The following is an 18,467-nucleotide window of genomic DNA, read 5'->3' on the forward strand; positions in this document are numbered from 1 at the left end:
CCCCCTCTTAGAGGTTCATGTCTATCCATGATAGATATGTCCTTTGCCTGAAGGTCAACCATGGCATTAGGGGGTTTCTACTTTCTGTGACTATAAACCCTAGGGAGCATCAATCCCAGCTTGACTTCGCAGAAAAAACACTTTGAATTTGTAAATCTAGCCCACTGTTGTCATTAAAGGCATTGACCTCAAAGGATCTGGGAGCTGCATCAACTGATGGCAGTGCATCAACATCGGGAGGTTATTGGGCCCCCTTGATATCAAGCACTAGGATGGTCAGTCATCTGTCCTCTTTCAAAGGAAGTGAATAGTTCAGCTTCTTCAGTTCCAGCACCAAAGAGCTCTGATAACATGCATTGGGTGAAGTCCAAGAAGCATCTGTCTCGGTCTCTGATGTACAATGCAGGGAGCGGGGACATTCTGGCGACAGCCTTGAATCCCCCAAAGCATTCCTATGGCGAAGAGAATTCATCTTGACATGGTCCCAAGAGTCATACCAGTCTCCAGTGGTCTGATAGCCACCAATACACCTCTAGTATCCCAGGAAGTCATGGCCTCCCCTCCTGCTACCCAGGTCGTATTGGCATCATTGATCTTTGAGAGAGGATCTGACTAGGAAATTCCAGGAGACTTACCTGTGAGAGATTCCTGCAATTGTGAAAGTAATAGCAAAGTTGAAACTGAATGGTAATTGGAAAATGAATGAATATTAGCAATTGTTGGTAGTGGGTGGACTGTAGTTTTTAACTGGGAAGGAAAACTTCACTTAATTTCTAAATCTTCTAGTATCAAGACCGTATCTTCCTGTGTCTGTTGGAGTCCCTTAAGCTCGGATGTTAAATTCTTTATTTGTGCATCAAGGTCCTCCAGCTGTGCTTCATTTCGTCTGCTTGATGACCAAGCTCTTTGATGTCTGTGCCTAGATTGGAAATTGCCTCTGAACTCCTCCGAGGGAGCACACATATCGTTTTTCAGGGCTGTAAACCACTCTTTTTTTTTTTTTTTTTTTTGTCAAGGGATGAACCCCTTCATGGGCCTCCATCTGCGCCTGCGTGTCTTATCTCCTGTGCCATCCGGCTCTGCTTCACCCGAGACCTTGCTCAGGGCCACAAAACGGGAGCCGCCGGCATCATATGAGTATTGCTGAAGCTCTACTGCTTTTTTTCGCGTGGTCATGTTCGCGACCTGCCTCCTTTCTTGGTTGCTGTAAAATTGAGTTGGTAAATGAGCTGAAACCGGAGTTTTAGGCTTTAGTTGAGTGGGGAGTAGCAGAGCAAATGGTTTAAGCTACCATCTTGGGTGAATGACGTCACTTCCCCTGGCTTATTTTCTAATCAGCTTTCTAAGAGAAATAACTACATCTGAAAATAATTAACTTCTAAAAAGTTGCCTGTACACTGCCTCTGTCATTCAGGTCTGTATTTTCTCAGCTAGCTGAAATAAAATCCAGCTTTAGCAGACAACCATAGGGTGTGTTTGCAGAATTGACATCAGTTACCCATAATTGCCCTAACTTCACAATGTTTATAGTGTGTAGTAATGAAGAAAAGTGATTTTTTTTTTCTCTAGGTGAATGATGCACCAGACATGAAAATGGTAACAGAGAAACTCCCATTGCTGCTAAGAGGCCTCATTTTACAAAGTCCCTTTTTATCATGAGAGTGCTGCATTACACTGAGGACAGAAATAACAAGTTACTGCTTCTTTATTCAAATTGTTTACTGAACAAAGAAAAAAGTCTAAGCCAAAGGTATTACCATATAATACTGTACTAAAAATAACACTGCCAGTCCAAATATTTTCTCAAGTATTAAGCAAAAGTACTGCATTCATTAAAAGTTGACAAAATACAAAAAAATGACAGGAACATGACTTATGCTGCTTAAAACGTCATTAACCAAACTGCAAAATGAATTTCCATTGGAAATATTGAGCAATGGTGTACAATTACAGTGGTTATTTTAACCAATCTACCAGGACAGTGTCTGTATAAGAACCTGAACCTACAACTTAAATTTGGACATTTTGTAGAGCTAAGCCCAATTCTGGGGAGAAGCATAAAACACTGCTGCTTTTAGTATTTAGTATAATTACTTTATTGCAGCAAATCCTGGTGGTACTAGTTAGCATGGACAAAAGCAGCAGAGAAAAACTACAGACTATTAAGAATCGGCAGCAGCTTGCGTGCGTAGGGGGGGGAGGACGGAGGGTTGAACAGTTAACCACAGGCTTCCTTTCTCCCAACCCTCTCCTCCTCCTCCTCTAGTCCTTGGTGCGTTGTTCCCAGGTAGCAATGAACAATATACTTTGCCATTTGAAATGGGGGCCCAGAGTTCAGTGCTATAATATAGAGCTGGGGATGCTTGTTGGATGGTAGGCTGCTCTGCGAGCACTGCAGAGGTGACTCAGAGGAGGAGCACGCTACATTATTCTTTAGCAACTCTTTACAGGAGCTGATGTATGACAATGCAATAAGGTCGCAGTTGGCATGATGAATAGAACAATGTGTTTCTTGAATGTGGAGCCTTTGTGCTCTTGACACTAGCAGCAGTGGCAAAGGGAAGGAGGAGTGACTGAGTAAAGAAATTGAGAAAAAATCCCAGAAAATGCAAGGTAACATAAGCAAACACCATAGGAGCGGGGGCCATGCAGACCATTAGAGCCATGTTTTCTAGACCTTGGCCATTGTGCTGGGCCTTTGACCAGTTCAAGTCCCAGGATACATTTTGACTTCTCATCCATGGCACAGATCTGGGTTAGGCGTAGGTAGTGGTCCTATACAGCTGACGGCCTGTACTGCTACTTCTGCATTCAGCTAGGCTTTTAAACTTTTTCAGCAGTGGTGGTGGATCCCTGGTTATGTTCTTGTGACTTGGTCAAATCACCAAGTAGATTTTTTTTTCCTGGGAATACAGATTTTGCTTGCCAAGTATATTTTGCATTAAGAAAGTGAAAATCCTGTGCAATCTTTTTACATATCATTAACTTAGCATATAGTGTGATATTGGCTATACTTCTTTGCATGATGAGTTTGGCAATCCACCCACTAACCTACCAAAATGATTGTAGTTTAGTATATGTATCCTCTCAGCATCTGTGTCCTGCTCCCTGTAGGAAAGGACTGGAAGCCTCAAGGTGCTGTTGCAAAGGCTCTTATAGGGACTTAAACAGAAGGGGCAGGTGACCAGTGCAAGTCACCTTTTAATTCTTCAGATATCATTCTTGAGAATTAGGTTGCCACCCGCAAGGGGTGCCAGAAGTTCCACCAGCTACTGGATAAAAAGGATTTTTATTTTGTTTTGAAATCCTGCTGCACTCACACTTGCTGTCCTTCAGAATTCCTCTTTCTCCAGAGCCAAGAACAGAGTCTGCTGGATGATGGTGCATGGGTTCCTACTCCTGGTTTTAAAGGACTTTTGGGTTTCTGAACACTGCGAGTACCTCAGCAAACCAGATCTGCATAATGTCCTCACGATGGTCCAGGCTTTCCTTCTGGCTCTTGGGAGATGTAGTCTTCCCTGCTCTACCTAAACCTACCACTTCTTGTTGCAGTTTTTCATCACTTACCTTTCCAGCTCTAAGGACTACGTATCCTCTCATTTTATTAATTTATTTACATTTGCTATACTGAGCAAGAGAGTAATTTTCCAGGTAAATATTACAGACTCTTCCTTCATCCGAGTTTTCTCAGATTTTTCTTACACAGGAAAAACCAAAGAAGCAAGAAAACTATTGTCAATAACATGTAAGGGCATTAGCCAAGGTTTAGTTCACCAAAATGAAACTGAAGATATGTTCTCTGCCATGTCTTCTGAGCTGCTGGAATGCAGCAGGCTGCTAGTGGAAGATGGTGTACCTTCCTCAAACCCTCTCTGAGATCAGGGATTTCCTGCAACTCTAAGAAGAGGAATAGATTTAGAATGGTGGAGAGAGGCTGCAGCTGTTGGTCTAAAAGGATCAAGAGTTCACATGAGGTCAGCTAAAAGCAAGTGCTCCTAGAAGTAATCTGAATTCTTGATGAAGGGTCTGGAAATGAGGTGTTTTTGTGCTCAAATGTATATCCCGCACTGAACAACTGGATTAGAGGGGCAGGACATAAATGTTAAATAAATAAATCCTAGCGAGGGCAAAGGCACTTCCATGGGTAAAACAGTGTGTGATGTGTAGAAATGGACTATCTGAACAGTGTAAAAGTGAGGCATAAGACCAGTACACCTGCACTTTTATGTGAAGAAAAGGGGGAGGGAAGTAGGGAGGAGTTAGTACTTTGTATGCACAGTTATACACTACATGCAATGTTGGAAAAATTACCCACACCAATATAAGGTCTAGGTATGTGTGTGTGCTTTCAAAGGGACAGATTTTCTTGCAAACTGATATTAAGTCTGTGGATAAAAAGTACCTACAGCCTTTATACTTTGGTACACAGTTTGAAGGTTGTCCTCAGCAAGACAGTTAAACAGTGCCGGGAATGTATATAAAAAGTCAAGCAGGACAAGAGCATGCAAAAAAAAAAAAGTTCTGGTAAAGAAACTCATTAAATCTGGGAGCATCCCTCCCACAAGTAAAGCTAAACCTAAAAGTAAACAGAAGAAAATTATTCATCCTTTATCCAACACTTAACAGCCTCAAATTTCAGAGATCCACAAGCTTGTTTGATGCCCCAATTTAGAAAAGACAGTTTAGTTTGACATGCATCTTTCCCCCTCTGGAAAAAAGCCAAAACAAAATTCTTTGCTTTATTGTACCAATTCTGAACTGGAAACCTTGAGCTTGGTCCTTAAGACTGTGAGAAATAGTAGAAGGCCTAATCATGTCATCAGTATTGTATCAGGCAAAAGCCAATCCTCTATGCAAGCCTTCTATATGTCCTCCTAGTAGCTTAGGTGTTGAAAGGAATCTAGTGAAAAGATTTTTCTAACAAGGTCAGGCATATTTTATTTATTTTATTTTTAATTTTTATATACCGAAGTTCTTGTATGGACTACAAATCAATCCGGTTTACATAAAACGAAGAACTGCTCAACAGAGCGGAGCTTTACATGGAACCGAGGAACATATGGAACAGTATAACTGATTGACAATTTAACATAGTGCTAAATAAAGTAATAATAGTTTAACTGGAAATAAATAAAGCAATATAATATTTTATAAAGACAGTTTAACTGTTTAACGTATCAATAAATATAAATATAAGCAATGCCAAATATATATATAAAATATAGTAAGTTTTTGAGCTTATTGTCATAAACATTACATATTGTCATATGGTGACAATATGTAATGTTTTATGTAATTGCACTATTTGAGGCACTGTTATTGTTATTATGTAAACCGTTTTGATTTGTAATCCTGTTACAAGAAATTCGGTATATAAAACTTAAATAAATAAATAAAATCTACAAAATGTTTTGTTATACTATGCTTACTGATGTTTTTATTTTATTTTTACTGATTCTTGTTTTTTATTTGTGTATGCTTGTCTTTTGTATAGTACACTGTCTTGCATGGTTATTTTTCTGACACACGCCACCTTTGATGGCCTTAAAAGGCCAGGACGATGGTATAGAAAATTTTTAAATAAATTGGAAGCTTACTACAGAATATGGCATATCATTTTAGCATGGAAGGTTTCATAGTGGTTCTCAAACTATTACTCTGACCTTCCCCAGCCAGTGAAGTTTTCAAGATATGCTTAATGAACATGCATGCATTGCCTCCAATGTCTGTAGATATGTCATGTGCATATTCATTAGGCATATCCTGACAGGTTGACTGCCTGGGATGGAGGGGGGCCAAGAATTAGTTTGAGCATCACATTTTTGCAGGGGAGATCTGATCATCTCTTATCCTAGAATTCAGGGAGCTATAAGAAATAATTAGTAGTAAGAATGTGCTCTTTTTAGCAGGCTGTTAAGGACGGCAGGCACCTTTTTATATAGCTTGTGATACGTCTTGGTCTCAACTTAAAATGGTAGAAAACTCTGATTCAGAATGGCAGAAAGTCTCAGACTCAGAATTAACACATATATATAAGTAAGTAGCCTTTATTTCACATGACTCATATTAATGGAAATTTTGTTACTTAAGGATTCCTGAGTTTCTTTTTTTTTACCTGCACTGTAAAATTCACTTGTTCTAGTAATAAGACAGGTCTTCCCTCTTCAAAGAAAAGTCTGGGATTACTTGGAACTATTTCTTTAAAGATAATCCAGTGGAATCTCTCATCTTTTAAAACCGTTTTTAACAATGATCTAGTCTCATGAGGCAAGTATCAAGGCATACATGACTTAAACTTTACATAAAGTTTACACATACCTAAACTATTTAACACTGTTGGCATATCAAGATATTTACATTTAAATATAAATTCACCCTCTTTGAAGTAATCAAAATATATCTTAGAAAAACTTTAGAATGATGACATCCAAAAAAAATAAACAAGACAGACAGCATGGAGGGAATATAAAGTGAAAGTTGGTTACCTGTACCAGATGTTCTCCAAGGACAGTAGGATACTAGTTCTCAGAACTGACTGAGGTCCTCCAATGGAGCCAGGCTTGGTGGTGTTTTACACTATAGCTTCTGGAAGCTTTGGCAAGCTCCACTAAGCATGTGCCTTCCATCCCACGTCAATGATATCGAGCAAGGCCCCCTTCAGTTCTTATAGCTAACAAATAGGAACTGATTCCAAGGGGAGGTAGGTGCGTTCTATGAGGATTTACATCCTACTGTCTTCAGAGAACATCTGCTGCAGGTAAGCAAAGCTTGCTTTCTTTGAGGACAAGCAGGATGTGAAGTTTTAACTGAGAAGGCTCTGGCTACAGGCTGCCTCTAAAGAAAAAAGCAGAAGAGATTGACCATACTTTGTCATGTTGGTAATCTTTTACCTAAACACTACTATTTTGTGTGGACTGAACTCCATCTCCCTGCTTTACAAATCTCTTCCATGGAGGCCAATCACAAGTATGCCACCAACACCACCATGGCTGTAACACTATGAGCCTTGTCATGCACAAAAGTAAGACCTGCCTAGTCATAATAGAGATTCAATCTGCTATCCATTTAGGAAAGGTGCACTTGGCAACAGCAACTGTACCTGCTTTGGGGGTCAAAAGAAACAAAAAGCTGGGTGAACTTTCTAAGGGCTTCAGTCTGCTCCAGACAGAAGAGTAAGGCTCTTTTGCAATCCAACTGTGGAAGGCTTGTTCACATTTGTGGACATGTGGCCTGGGTGAAAACATTTGAAGGATTATTGGTCCAGGTCTACATCTGGAAAGCTTCCTGGCATAGGAGGTACAAGCTTATTGCTGCTTATTCACATAAAACATTGCTACTTTATTGTCTAATCATAATTTTGTTGGCCAACTGATCTCTGAAAGCCTTTGGAACAAATTATCACACTTGGCTCTAGGGAATATATGCAATGGGAGTTTTCCTGAACAGCTCAAATGCCCTGGGATGGAGCCCTTCTACATAAGCTCCCCTGCCCAGGTTGGATGCATTCGTAGTTAGGGCCATTTGTGCTGGATGAATTTGGAAGGAGATTTGAATTAAGCAGCCATTAGCACAGAGTCTTCAGGTGCTGGAATTGAGATTGTAGAATCCACTGGGCTTGTGTCACCTGGAGACATGCCAAGGGAGTGGCGTGTACTGTTGATGCCACGAGGCCCAACAACCTCAATGTATCTCATGCCAATACCTGCTGACTGTTTTTCATTTTTTCTACTGTGGACATCAGCGTGATGATCCTCTTTTTTTGAAAAAGAGGTTTTCACTTGAGATGTATCAAATAGCATTCCTATAGATTCCAATTGCAATTATAGGCTAAAACGGGATTTGGGATAATTTATGATAAACTGTAGCAACTCTACCACCCAGCTAGTTTTGATTCTAAGGCACCTTCTTGAGATGTATGCTTGAGCAGCCAATCATCCAGGTGCACGCCAATCATTACAAGACAGTCTGTAACAGCTGCACTATTTGTGCACTGCTGTAGCTGAACAGCAGTACACAATATTGGAGAAGGTGCTTCCCATACATCCTGTGACCTGCAAATATCTTTATGTGGCTGTAAGCATCCTATAAAACCAGAGAACATAACTAGTCCCATTTTTCCAGGAAGAAAACTGAGGTGCCTCGGGAAATCACCTTGAATTTTTCTCTTCTGTGGTTTTGCTCAAGGCCATTAGGTCTGGGATGGGATGGGATGGTTGCCCCTGCTTTCTTTGGAATCAGGAAGAACTTGGAGTAAAACCCTGTCTTCTCTCCCCTCATGGAGCTTCTTGGAGCATAAGTTAGTGGGGATTCTGTTATGCTATCTATCCATTTCTGATTATGCTGAGGTGATTCTGGACCAACATTTTATGTAAAACATCAGCCTTTCCCTGAAAGGAAGGTTCTCTGGCATTGATACTGGATTCTGCCTATGCCTTCGTAGCTGCCATCAAAACCCTATCTGAGGTTTTAAATGACTTGCTAGCTGTGGCTTTTGGACATTCTGCCATTTGGGATAAGAGTGAAGTCCATGTTGCTAATGGGGACGAGGGGGTGGAGGATAATGCTTCCTTACAGGATAGAAGAGTAGTCTTGGCGCCCCTACTCAAATACCTTCTAGATGAGGAGTTTGAATGTGGTGTGGCAGTGAAGTAAGTCTGAAACATAGCACAGTAGTCTTTAATTTGAGCCACCACTTTTTTGACCTTATCTCCAAAGAGATTTTCTCCATTTTATGGCATGTCAGCAAGTCTTTCTTACACATTTTGTCTACGGTCTGAGCCCCACAACCATGCAAGGCTGTGGGTGCCAATGCCTACTGCAGAGGTTCCCAATGCTATTTCAAAAACATCATCGACTGACCTGACCATGTACTTCTGACATTTGATACCCTTGCCCACTAGTGACTCTAGTTTGTCATGCATCTCCTGAGGGAAATGCTCTGACAGTCCCTTCACCTCTTTCAGAATGTTTTGCATAGATGGTGCTGTTTAATGTGGACATTAAACAGCACCATGATACATTTTCCTCCCAATAAATTAAGGGTATGAGAATCCCGCGCTGGAGGCACAGACAGCTTAGTTCTGGACCTCATGATCTTTTTGAAAGTGCATTCAATTATAACCACCACCTAAGGCAATTGTTTCTCAAATTCGGGATCCTGTTGGACACAATATATTGCACCCACTTTCTGATTAACTGGTGACAAAGAGCAGATCTTCCAGATTCTCATAGGACTGCCACAGTCTCCTGAGGGGTTCCACAAAATGGATGATGTCAAGAATTTTTATTCTGGACTCTTTCTCCTTCTCAAATTAAATGGAATGGTATACTCCATTTTTTTTTTTACAAAAGAAAGAGAAGACATTCTTTCCTGTGGAGGAAAGAGAAGACGTTCTTTCCTGTGGAGGAAAGAGATTCAAGAGAAAACTTCTTGACACCTCCGATGCATAGGTGAACTGTTTGGAAATTCTCACATTCTGAACCAGAATCATAGGTTGGTGTTGTGGTCAGAGTGTGCCTCTGACTAGAAGAAAAGCCTCTTTAAGGGTACCTGGCCACATCCCAAAGACCATCTGCGCTTTGGGGAAGCTTTCTCCTCCGATGCACACTACATTAACAATGATGCAGGGTTTTCCAATGCTGATACCACTCCAGGAACCAGCAGTGGGTTCCTTCTGCCAGATGCCATCAGAGTCTCCAGCAAAGGTTAGATCTCAGTTTGCAAGGCTACTGCCACTGTTGATGCCGCTGCACTAATGCTGACAAATTGTGGTCCAATGGTGCTTGGATCCTTCTTTCCAGCACCTCCTCAAAACCTACCAATAACACATAGGAAATAGGACTGGTCACATCTTCTGGGCCACTTGAAAGAGAGAGGGGGCTGGCATCTGAGCCCTTGGCTGTTGTGATTCCTAAGACTAATGCAAGGGTTGTTTTCTCTGAGTGAATGGGTGAGGGATCTATGGTCATAGTCAGAAGCTCTCTGCTCTCTTTATTGCACGCTGCCGGGACTAATGCTTTTTATCCTTCACCCAATGGTTCAGTATTGCTATTTCTCCATGCCAATGCAGATAAAGTGGAATCCTTCACTTTCATCAGGGTGGGGGATTTAGATGATCTATCTCCCTGGCCTCTATGGCTGTTTGAGGTCAAAAGGGATAATGCTGCTTCAACTCTGATACACCACCAGCATCTAGTGCAGGTGTTAGACCTTTCAATACTGATGTCAATGCTTCCGATGCTGATTAACAAGACTTACTTTTCCAAAAGAGCTTTTCAATCAGCTCTAAACAGGAACGACATCTTCTAGAAGTCATCTTCCTACACGTGAAGCACCCTGCGATGACATGGTCATCCCCCAGGCAAAGCACACATCTATTAAGGGGATCCATGATGCAACCACAGCTGGGGCACTAGTCGAAGCCACTGGTTCTCTTCTTTTTTTCTGGGACTCTGAACGAAAAATAACTTGCAAAATCAAATGACTCAATTTTACAAAATAACTGACAGGTGCCACCTGCAACACTGATACCAATGCATGCAACAGCTGCATAAAAAAAAAGAAAACTTAATGACCAAGAAACCTACCTAATGAACCTAAGAGGTGAAAGGGTCCCATGATAAAACATGTAAAAATTTAGAAAGATGATTTAACTGAGCTGAAGGGAGCCTCATGCAACATCCATGAAGTGGGATGGTGCGCACATTCTCAGTAGCATGTGTCAAAAGCTTATAAAAAAACAAAACTATGAAGTAAAACTTCACAGATACAGGTGCCATCAGATGATATCACCCATCACGTCACATCCTACTTGTCCTTGGAGAAAAGATGCAATGGGCTCTACATCAAATTCTTCAGTGAATTCCAGTACCATTTTTGGCCTATGAGCTCTCCCAAAGGGCAACTTTTGGTCTTTGCTTAAAACACTTCTCAGTTTCTAGAAGGCTAAAAACTGATTTTGAGATTCCTTATCTTAGGTCTAAAATGTGTTTTGTAATTCCTGGGCATGCAGTTTCATTCCTTGGTTTTGTTGCCTTTGAGAGGAGGTAAGGAGTAGAAGTACAGAAAGAACTATCTCTATTTCAAAGTCAAACATTTCAAAAGCAATGAACAAAATAATCCTTCAAGATAAAAGCAATTTGAACAGCAGTTTAAAAACCCAACAGCAATGTCCATCTGTGCTGCTGGCACAACACATCATTTCCAAAGAGTTTACTCACGCTCGCCGGAGTACTTCTCAAAAAGATGTGAAGCTCAGAACCAACAGAAGAGCGCTCTAAACTCAGGTTAGCCTGTATGGGCCATGTACACTCCTTTTATGTACATGAATGAGGATGAAGTGGTTATCAACTTTGACAAAAATAAGATTTAAAAAAACTGCCAGCTTTTGAATGTTTCTCAATTGTTCCAAGCCCATTTTATTAGTGCTGTCTTCTTGCCCTTATTTCCAAGTAGTGCCACACTTGTTCCTACTGTGTTCATTCCCATCTTCAGATGACAAATGAAGACTTGTGCCTGAAGTCGCCCTGCAATGGAGACCAGTTGCGTTAAGGAAGAATGCTAGCAATCATTCAAAGGACGTGATGTAAGAAAATAAGTAGTGTGCTATCTCTTGTAGAGCCCATCAAGTGAGGAAGCAGCTAAGTGCTCAAGATCCAGAAGAATGTATCAGAATTTCTTCTAGACTATGACATCTTTGATTAGTTTTACTGAGATCAGTGGTTCCCAAACCTGTCCCGGGGGACCCCCCCATCCCCAGTCAGGTTTTCAGGTTATCCACATTGAATATGCATGAGATAAAATTTGCATGTTTATGGAGGCAGTGCATGCAAATTTATCTTATGTATATTCATTGTAGATATCCTGAAAACTGGACAGGTTTGGGAATTTCTAGCTTAGGTTGTTTACTCTCTTTAGATAATCCACTATCTCGCTTACCTCATCATCTGTCCGAAGGTAATTAACACCTTCTGGCTTTGCCGGAGTCTTGTAGCTGAAACAAAGGGAAACAAACATGCCATGTTCAGAAATTTTTCACAAGCTATAACACTGAAAGCATCTCCCTCTTGCAGTGCTGTTTTGTGTCTCCCACAAAAGAGAAAGAGAGAGGAAACTTTTTTTTTTTAAAAAGCAATTTTTGTCCTTGCTACCCTTCACTATCTCTGCTATAGGTAGCTGGAGGGTAGCATGCAAAACAGTCTGAAAATGACCTTCTTAATACACAGGGTCAAACAGTCTACATCAAAAAATAGTTGGCAAAAACACATAAAAATGACACCAGTTTTCAAAGTGAATTTATGCACATAAGTCCACCAACTTTACCTGCATGCAATTATACCTGCTATTTTGTGAGAAGAAAATATTTGGGAAGGCAAAGTTGCTTGCTTGTAAGAGCTGTTCTGCAACTGCAGGATGTCAGTCCTCACAAATGGAGTGACCTCATCTGATAGAGTCTGGCCCAGAACTTTGACTCTACCCACGCCCAGGCCCCTCAGTCTACTTTTGGTTTTAGCTTAAACTGGGAGAAGCCAACTCCAAGGGAAGGTAGGTGTGTTTTGTGAGGACTGGTATCCTGTTGTCTTTGGACAGCACCTGTTACAGGTGAGCAATTCTGCCTTCTCCAAGGAGATGCAAGAATGGCAGTCCTCACAAGTGGTGAATCTCCAGCTACAGACTATCCTGTACAACAAAAGGAAAATAAAACCATGGCATTAGGCACAACTGTTTGTTTTTTGTTGGCTACAGGCCTTTTTTCTTATATATTTCTTGCAATGAAGCAGTCTGGGGCCCTAGGAGGGATGGAGTGGGTTCTTCACCTGAAAGCGATTCTCAGGACAGACTGGCCCTGTCCAAACAATAGTGTAAACTGAGCATGTTGAGAAACCTCCACAGCTTTGCAGATTTTCTCCATGTAATAGGTGGGCTATTTCTCCATGATTTTAGGTGGGCTAACAGTGCGCAGTGTGAGTCCACTAGATTCAGACCTGCCTGGGTATAACTCTATGAAATACAATCTGCTAGTCAATTGGCAATGGCAATTCCCAGTTTGTTAGTGTCAAAAGAAACAAAAGATTGGGTGCAATTTCTATGGGCTTCAGTCTGTTCAGGTAGAAGGCCAAGGTTCTTTTTCAGTCCAAATTGTGCAGTGCTTCTTAACCTTGGATGACAAGTTGCCTGGGGAAGAGTTTTGGAAGGATTGTTTACTGTCTAAGATGGAATTTGCTTTTAGGGAAAAGTATTACTGCTGGTCTTGACCTGGGGTCTGCCTGGGGTCTTGTGTATGGAACCACAGACTGGCTTGGAGAAAGTCAGCTTCAGACTGCAGTCTGCTGTATGGCCTTGCCCCTGAGGATCGGGATTGCTTCTTAGGGGATTCAAATCCTAGCATTTAGATGGCTAACAGGCCAAAGGAAGATTTCAGATCTCGGAGGAAGTCCCATGAGCTCTTCTCCTGGGGTGTATTACTATTACATTGTGAAACGTCTTATCTCCAATTGTGTTTGTGTGCTGTCTCAGAACAGAATCTACTGTGAAATGACCCTGACTAAATGATCTGTGAATTACTTGTTAGGTTTACCTGCAGTGCATAAGTCAGGAAATGTTGTTACTGTATTAAACAAGTATTGAGATACAATACCTGTGTGAGTGTGCTGCGGGGGTCATCAACCTGACACCACTTTAGGCAGAAACTTAGGATGGGGATGCAGAACCATCCTATCAAGATAAAACAGCATAAGAAAGATAAACTACTTGAGCCTGGAACTCACTGTGACCCTCTGTGCTGAAGTCACCGCCAACCAAAAATATTACATTCAAGGTCAGGCACTTAAAGTTGCAGGAGCACAGTGGCTCAAAGGAACTTTCATCAGCTGGGTCAGTACCATACTGACAGAAGAAGAGAGCAGAGGCCTAATGAGAAGTTTCAAATGAAGTAGGCTCTGCCTACACTGGACAACTAAAAGCTGTACAGAGATAGGTCTACCTTTTACATGTTGGTGATGGCACCTACTGCACTGAAATGCACTCTTGATGAGCTGGGCTTGAGATCTGACTCTGATAAATGTAGCAGGTAAGCAAGAAGTTTTTATGTGGAGCAGGAGAAAGGATCTAAGGTCTTTTGCTCATACCAAAGGGTAAACCTCCTTCATTTTAGTCCATAGGACTTCCTCATGGACTCCTTAGATGAAGCCAACAGAATACAAGAAACATCCTCTGAGAGATCCAGAGGTTGCAGAGTTACTCTTTCAACATCCAGGTTGTGAGAATCAGGGAATTGACACTGGGATGGTACAACCATCCTCAGTTCTGAGTGATGAAAGTTGTGAAATCCCCCAATCTAATCAGAACCCTGATGGACATTTCCCGCAGGAGTGAAAATCAAATCTGTCTCAGCCAAAAGGGGACTATCAGAATCATGGCCCCCTTGTCTTCTCTTAATTTCAATAAAATCTTTACAATAAGTGGAATTGGAGGATACTCGTATAGCAGGCCCTTGCTCTTGCTCCATTCAAGGACAAAAGCATGTGAGGCTAGTTTGCCTTTCCTTCCTTTTCTGAAACCAAATAGCAGAAGTTTACTGTTCTGGAAAAACCTAAAACAGATCCACCACAGGTATGGCCCACTAACAATATCTGGTTTGCTACTCCCTGGACTAGAGATCATTCATGGGGTTCCAGGACCCAACTCAATCTGTCTGCAAAGATATTCTCCTCACTAGATATGTAGCTCTCAAGACCATCCTCTGAGAGATGGCCCAGTCCCATATCTAGACAGTCTCCTGCCACAAGAAGTTCAATCCTGTGCCATCCTGCTTGTTAATGTAATACATCACTACTTGATTGTCTGGACTAGAATTACTTAGTTGGCCAATCGATCTCTGAAAGACCTCAGAGTATACCGATTTGCCATTAGCTCTAAGAAGTTTATCTGAAGAAGCTTTTCCTGAGCAGACACTCCCCACCCCAGGTTGGATGTATCCATGGTCAGAATCTGGACAAGAGAAAATTGAATGGGTATTCTGGTTAGTTTGGAATTGATGCACCATCAGGACAGGGAGTTCCTGATTGATTGCGTGATGCAGATGCTGGCTCAAGGATCCTCCATGACTTAAGTCCACTGCAATCTGAGAGTCCATTAGAGCTCTTTTCTTATAATGTGCCAAGGAAGTAATGTGCACTGTTGAGGCCACAAGGCCCAACATCTTCAACATGTCCCATGCCGAAACTTACTGCCTCACGTGAATCCTTTCCATTGTGAATATCAATGTGATAGCCCTCTACTGTGGAAGGAAGACTTTCACCTGAATTGTGTATAGGATAGCTCCTATAAACTCCAATTGAGACAACAGATTCAGTGGAACTTGGGGTAGTTGATGATAAATCATAGTAATTCCAACACCACAATGGTTCTGCACATTGATTCTGTGGCACCTGCCTGAGATGTGCTCTTGACTAGCCAATCATCCAAGTAGGGGAGAATGTAACTTTCACAGATGCTCTGCCACCACAGCAAGACATTTTGTAAAGATGCGTGGGGCTGACACTAGACTAAAAGATAGTACGCGGTACTGGAGGTGATGATCCAACTACCAAAAATCTGAGATTTTCTGCTATCTGGAAATCTCTCTTTGTGAGTGGAAATATCCTTAAGATTGAGAGAGCTTAGCAAATTCCTTTTTTTATAGAAAGATGATCAAGATGCCCAGTGAAACCATATTGACCTTTTCTTTTTGATCAAGGCCCTTAGGTCTAAGATGCGATGGAGTTATCCTGGGTTTTTTTCTTGGAATCAGAAAGTACCTGGAGTACAATCCCTGCCCTCTTTCTTGTGGTGGAACAGGCTCAACTGCCTTGGTCTCTGAGAGCGCCTTCTGTAGCATGTCCTAATGTAGAGATTTCCCCCAACAGATATAATTTGTACCACCTCTATAGTATGCCGAGAACCCATGAGTCTGAAATTATACTAGACCAGCGGTGTATGTAAAATCTAACCTGCTTCCAACTGGAAGGTAGTCTGGCATAGGTACTGGGATCTGGGTAATGCTCTCTGCAATCCAGTCAAAACCCTATCAATGGGACACACATCTATCATTGGGATCCATGATAGCGAACCGGGAGCAAACATTTTTAGATTTCTATTAGAATTGTACTTGAGATAAATATACCACCTAAAAAAGGAAGTTCTGGTTTCATGGCAGAATTTCTTGGTTAATGTCACTTCTAATTTAAGAGTTTGCTCTGAGACATTGGGACCTGGAGATCAGTTTTATTCTGAAGCTAGGAATTTTTAAAGGAAATAAGGGACTGGTTTCCTAATTCCTGCATTTTCACCTCTGGCATATTATAAAATAGCTTAACTCATAAAATAAATACCAATGTTAAGTTTAGAAATTGTGCCTTGCAGGAAGTTGAACACAGTCAAAAGCCTTTTTTAGCATTTAGAGCTAAAATCCCAAATGACCTAGGACAGTGATCCTCAACTAGGTTCTCGGGGACCACCTGTCTAGTTTTCAGGATTTCCACAATGAAAATATATATGAGATAAATCTACAAATATCTCATGTATATTCCTTGTGGATATCCTGAAAACTGGACAAGCCAGGTGGTCCCCCTGGCCTGGATTGAGATCCATGATCTAAGAGATAATTGTACCAGCCTCAAGAATGTTCCACTGTTTTCTAATGTTGGAATAACCAGATTTCCAGGAAATGAAACCCATCTTTCAAACAAATGCCAAAAATGCAACAAATGAGGCCATAATCAATTCATTCTAAATAGAATGTTCATATTCCTGATATTTTTGGGAAAAACGAAAATGGGACTATTGGCTCAGCCTGGGCCTCCAGCTTGCTGGAAACCAGCCCAGCGAGAGCCGAGGACACACTCCACTTTAAAAGTGTCTGAGCTGGGGAGCTCTTACCTTGGCCCCCCACTTAATCCCTTCCTGGATGCATACTTGCTCCTGCCCAGATCCTATTGCTTTAGAAATGGTGCCATCTGCCTGGAGGACAGCGCTGAAATGATATCACGTCAGTACCTTCCTCCAGTGTGGCTGGCACCATTTCTGAGCAGGCCCCCATGTCGGGCCAGATCAGTGGTTTTGCCCCGGAAGGCCCAGCCAAACCTGTCAAAGGCCCCTTTTTTTTTTTTTTTTTAAATATAGTTTTAGGGGTTTTTTTGTTTTGGGGGCTTTTTCATGTTTAATGTTTTTTCAGTTTGGCAAACCAACCAAACAAATCAAAACTACATTACATGAACTGAAAAAATAATAATAATAAAAAAAAAATCTTGAAACAAAAAAACAACAAATGAAAAATTGGGGCTGCACAATACTACTGATTAGTTGAACCAGGGCAGGGATTACTCATGCTAAATGGTTGTGGTTCACTAGCACCTTGGCTAGAATTTTTAGGAGAACCCTTATCCACTCTCTCAGTGCCTCCCACTTTAGACTATTGCAACCCGCTTCTCACAGGTCTTCCAGTCATCCATCTCTCTCCACTACACTCTGTCCTAAATTCAGCTGCACAACTTATCTTTCACCAAAGTCACTATACCCATATAACCCCCCTTCTAAAGTCACTGAATTGGTTCCCTATCTGTTCCTGCATGCAGTTGAAATTCCTCCACTCTGCAGCTCTTTTTACTACCTCTTATCTTTCTCTAGACCCATCCTTGTGCTCTCCATGCTAATGGATCCTTCTCCTTTTTGTGAATTGCAGAAATGACCAAACCTCTTATGGAATCCCGTAAAATACCAGTGTCAAATCTGTTAGTTCTCCAACAATTTAGGATCCAGAAAGTCACTGATTAGTCTAGATCGGTCTGCCGGAACACCATCAATACCCGGGGACTATCCAGAAGACATGCTTTTAATAGACTTAGTAATTGCCATCACAATAGTTTCCATAGTGCCACTCTGTTTTTACCTTTTCCCTTTTGGTTTGCGGTTTGCAAAGTAACCTTTTCGGTATGCCCAGCAGATTGCAAGGGTTATGAGCCCCAGCACCAGGATTACAACCAACACTCCACCAACAATCGCAGCAATGTTAAGATCATCTAAGGAGAAGGAACAGAGCAGAAATAAATTTCAATTAAATGAAAGAGATATTTAGCTTCACCTCATCTGATTTCTATATACGCATATAACAGCGTGCAATATAAAAGATGGTTTTTCCATTTGCAAGGTTTTCAATTCTGTTTGGCCCCATGGAGGTTAAGGAACTTGCTGAATGGCACATCACTGGAATGCCAAACCTCTATATTCTAACCATAAGCTACAACTGCCAGACCTGCCGTTTCTATTTCTACTTTGTTTGATTATTAATGACCAAGTAAATTAACTCACAGACTTCCAGTTCTTGCTCCTCACACTTTGCTGATCCAGCTTCATTGGTTGCAATGCAGTAGTAATGTCCTGTGTCTGCTTTACTTACTGCACTGAAAACCTGTTCAGGGAAAAAGAGAGG

The 18,467-nt window shown here is 41.4% G+C and overlaps 1 protein-coding gene across 1 annotated transcript in view; it reads right to left on the minus strand.

Moving 5' to 3' along the window:
- Nucleotides 1-6,019: 6,019 nt before the first annotated feature.
- Nucleotides 6,020-18,467, minus strand: part of JAM3 (junctional adhesion molecule 3) — a 59,901-nt gene continuing 47,453 nt past the window's right edge. The window contains exons 6-9 of the mRNA XM_029573152.1: nt 18,347-18,446; nt 17,928-18,057; nt 11,939-11,993; nt 6,020-11,526 (exon numbers count right to left, since the gene is read on the minus strand). Of these exons, the coding sequence (XP_029429012.1) occupies nt 11,491-11,526; nt 11,939-11,993; nt 17,928-18,057; nt 18,347-18,446 (321 nt within the window). The 3' untranslated portion in view covers nt 6,020-11,490. The remainder of the gene's footprint in view (nt 11,527-11,938; nt 11,994-17,927; nt 18,058-18,346; nt 18,447-18,467) is intronic.

This window comes from Rhinatrema bivittatum, chromosome 12 (assembly GCF_901001135.1).
Source record: "Rhinatrema bivittatum chromosome 12, aRhiBiv1.1, whole genome shotgun sequence".
NCBI classification, from domain to species: Eukaryota; Metazoa; Chordata; class Amphibia; order Gymnophiona; family Rhinatrematidae; genus Rhinatrema; species Rhinatrema bivittatum.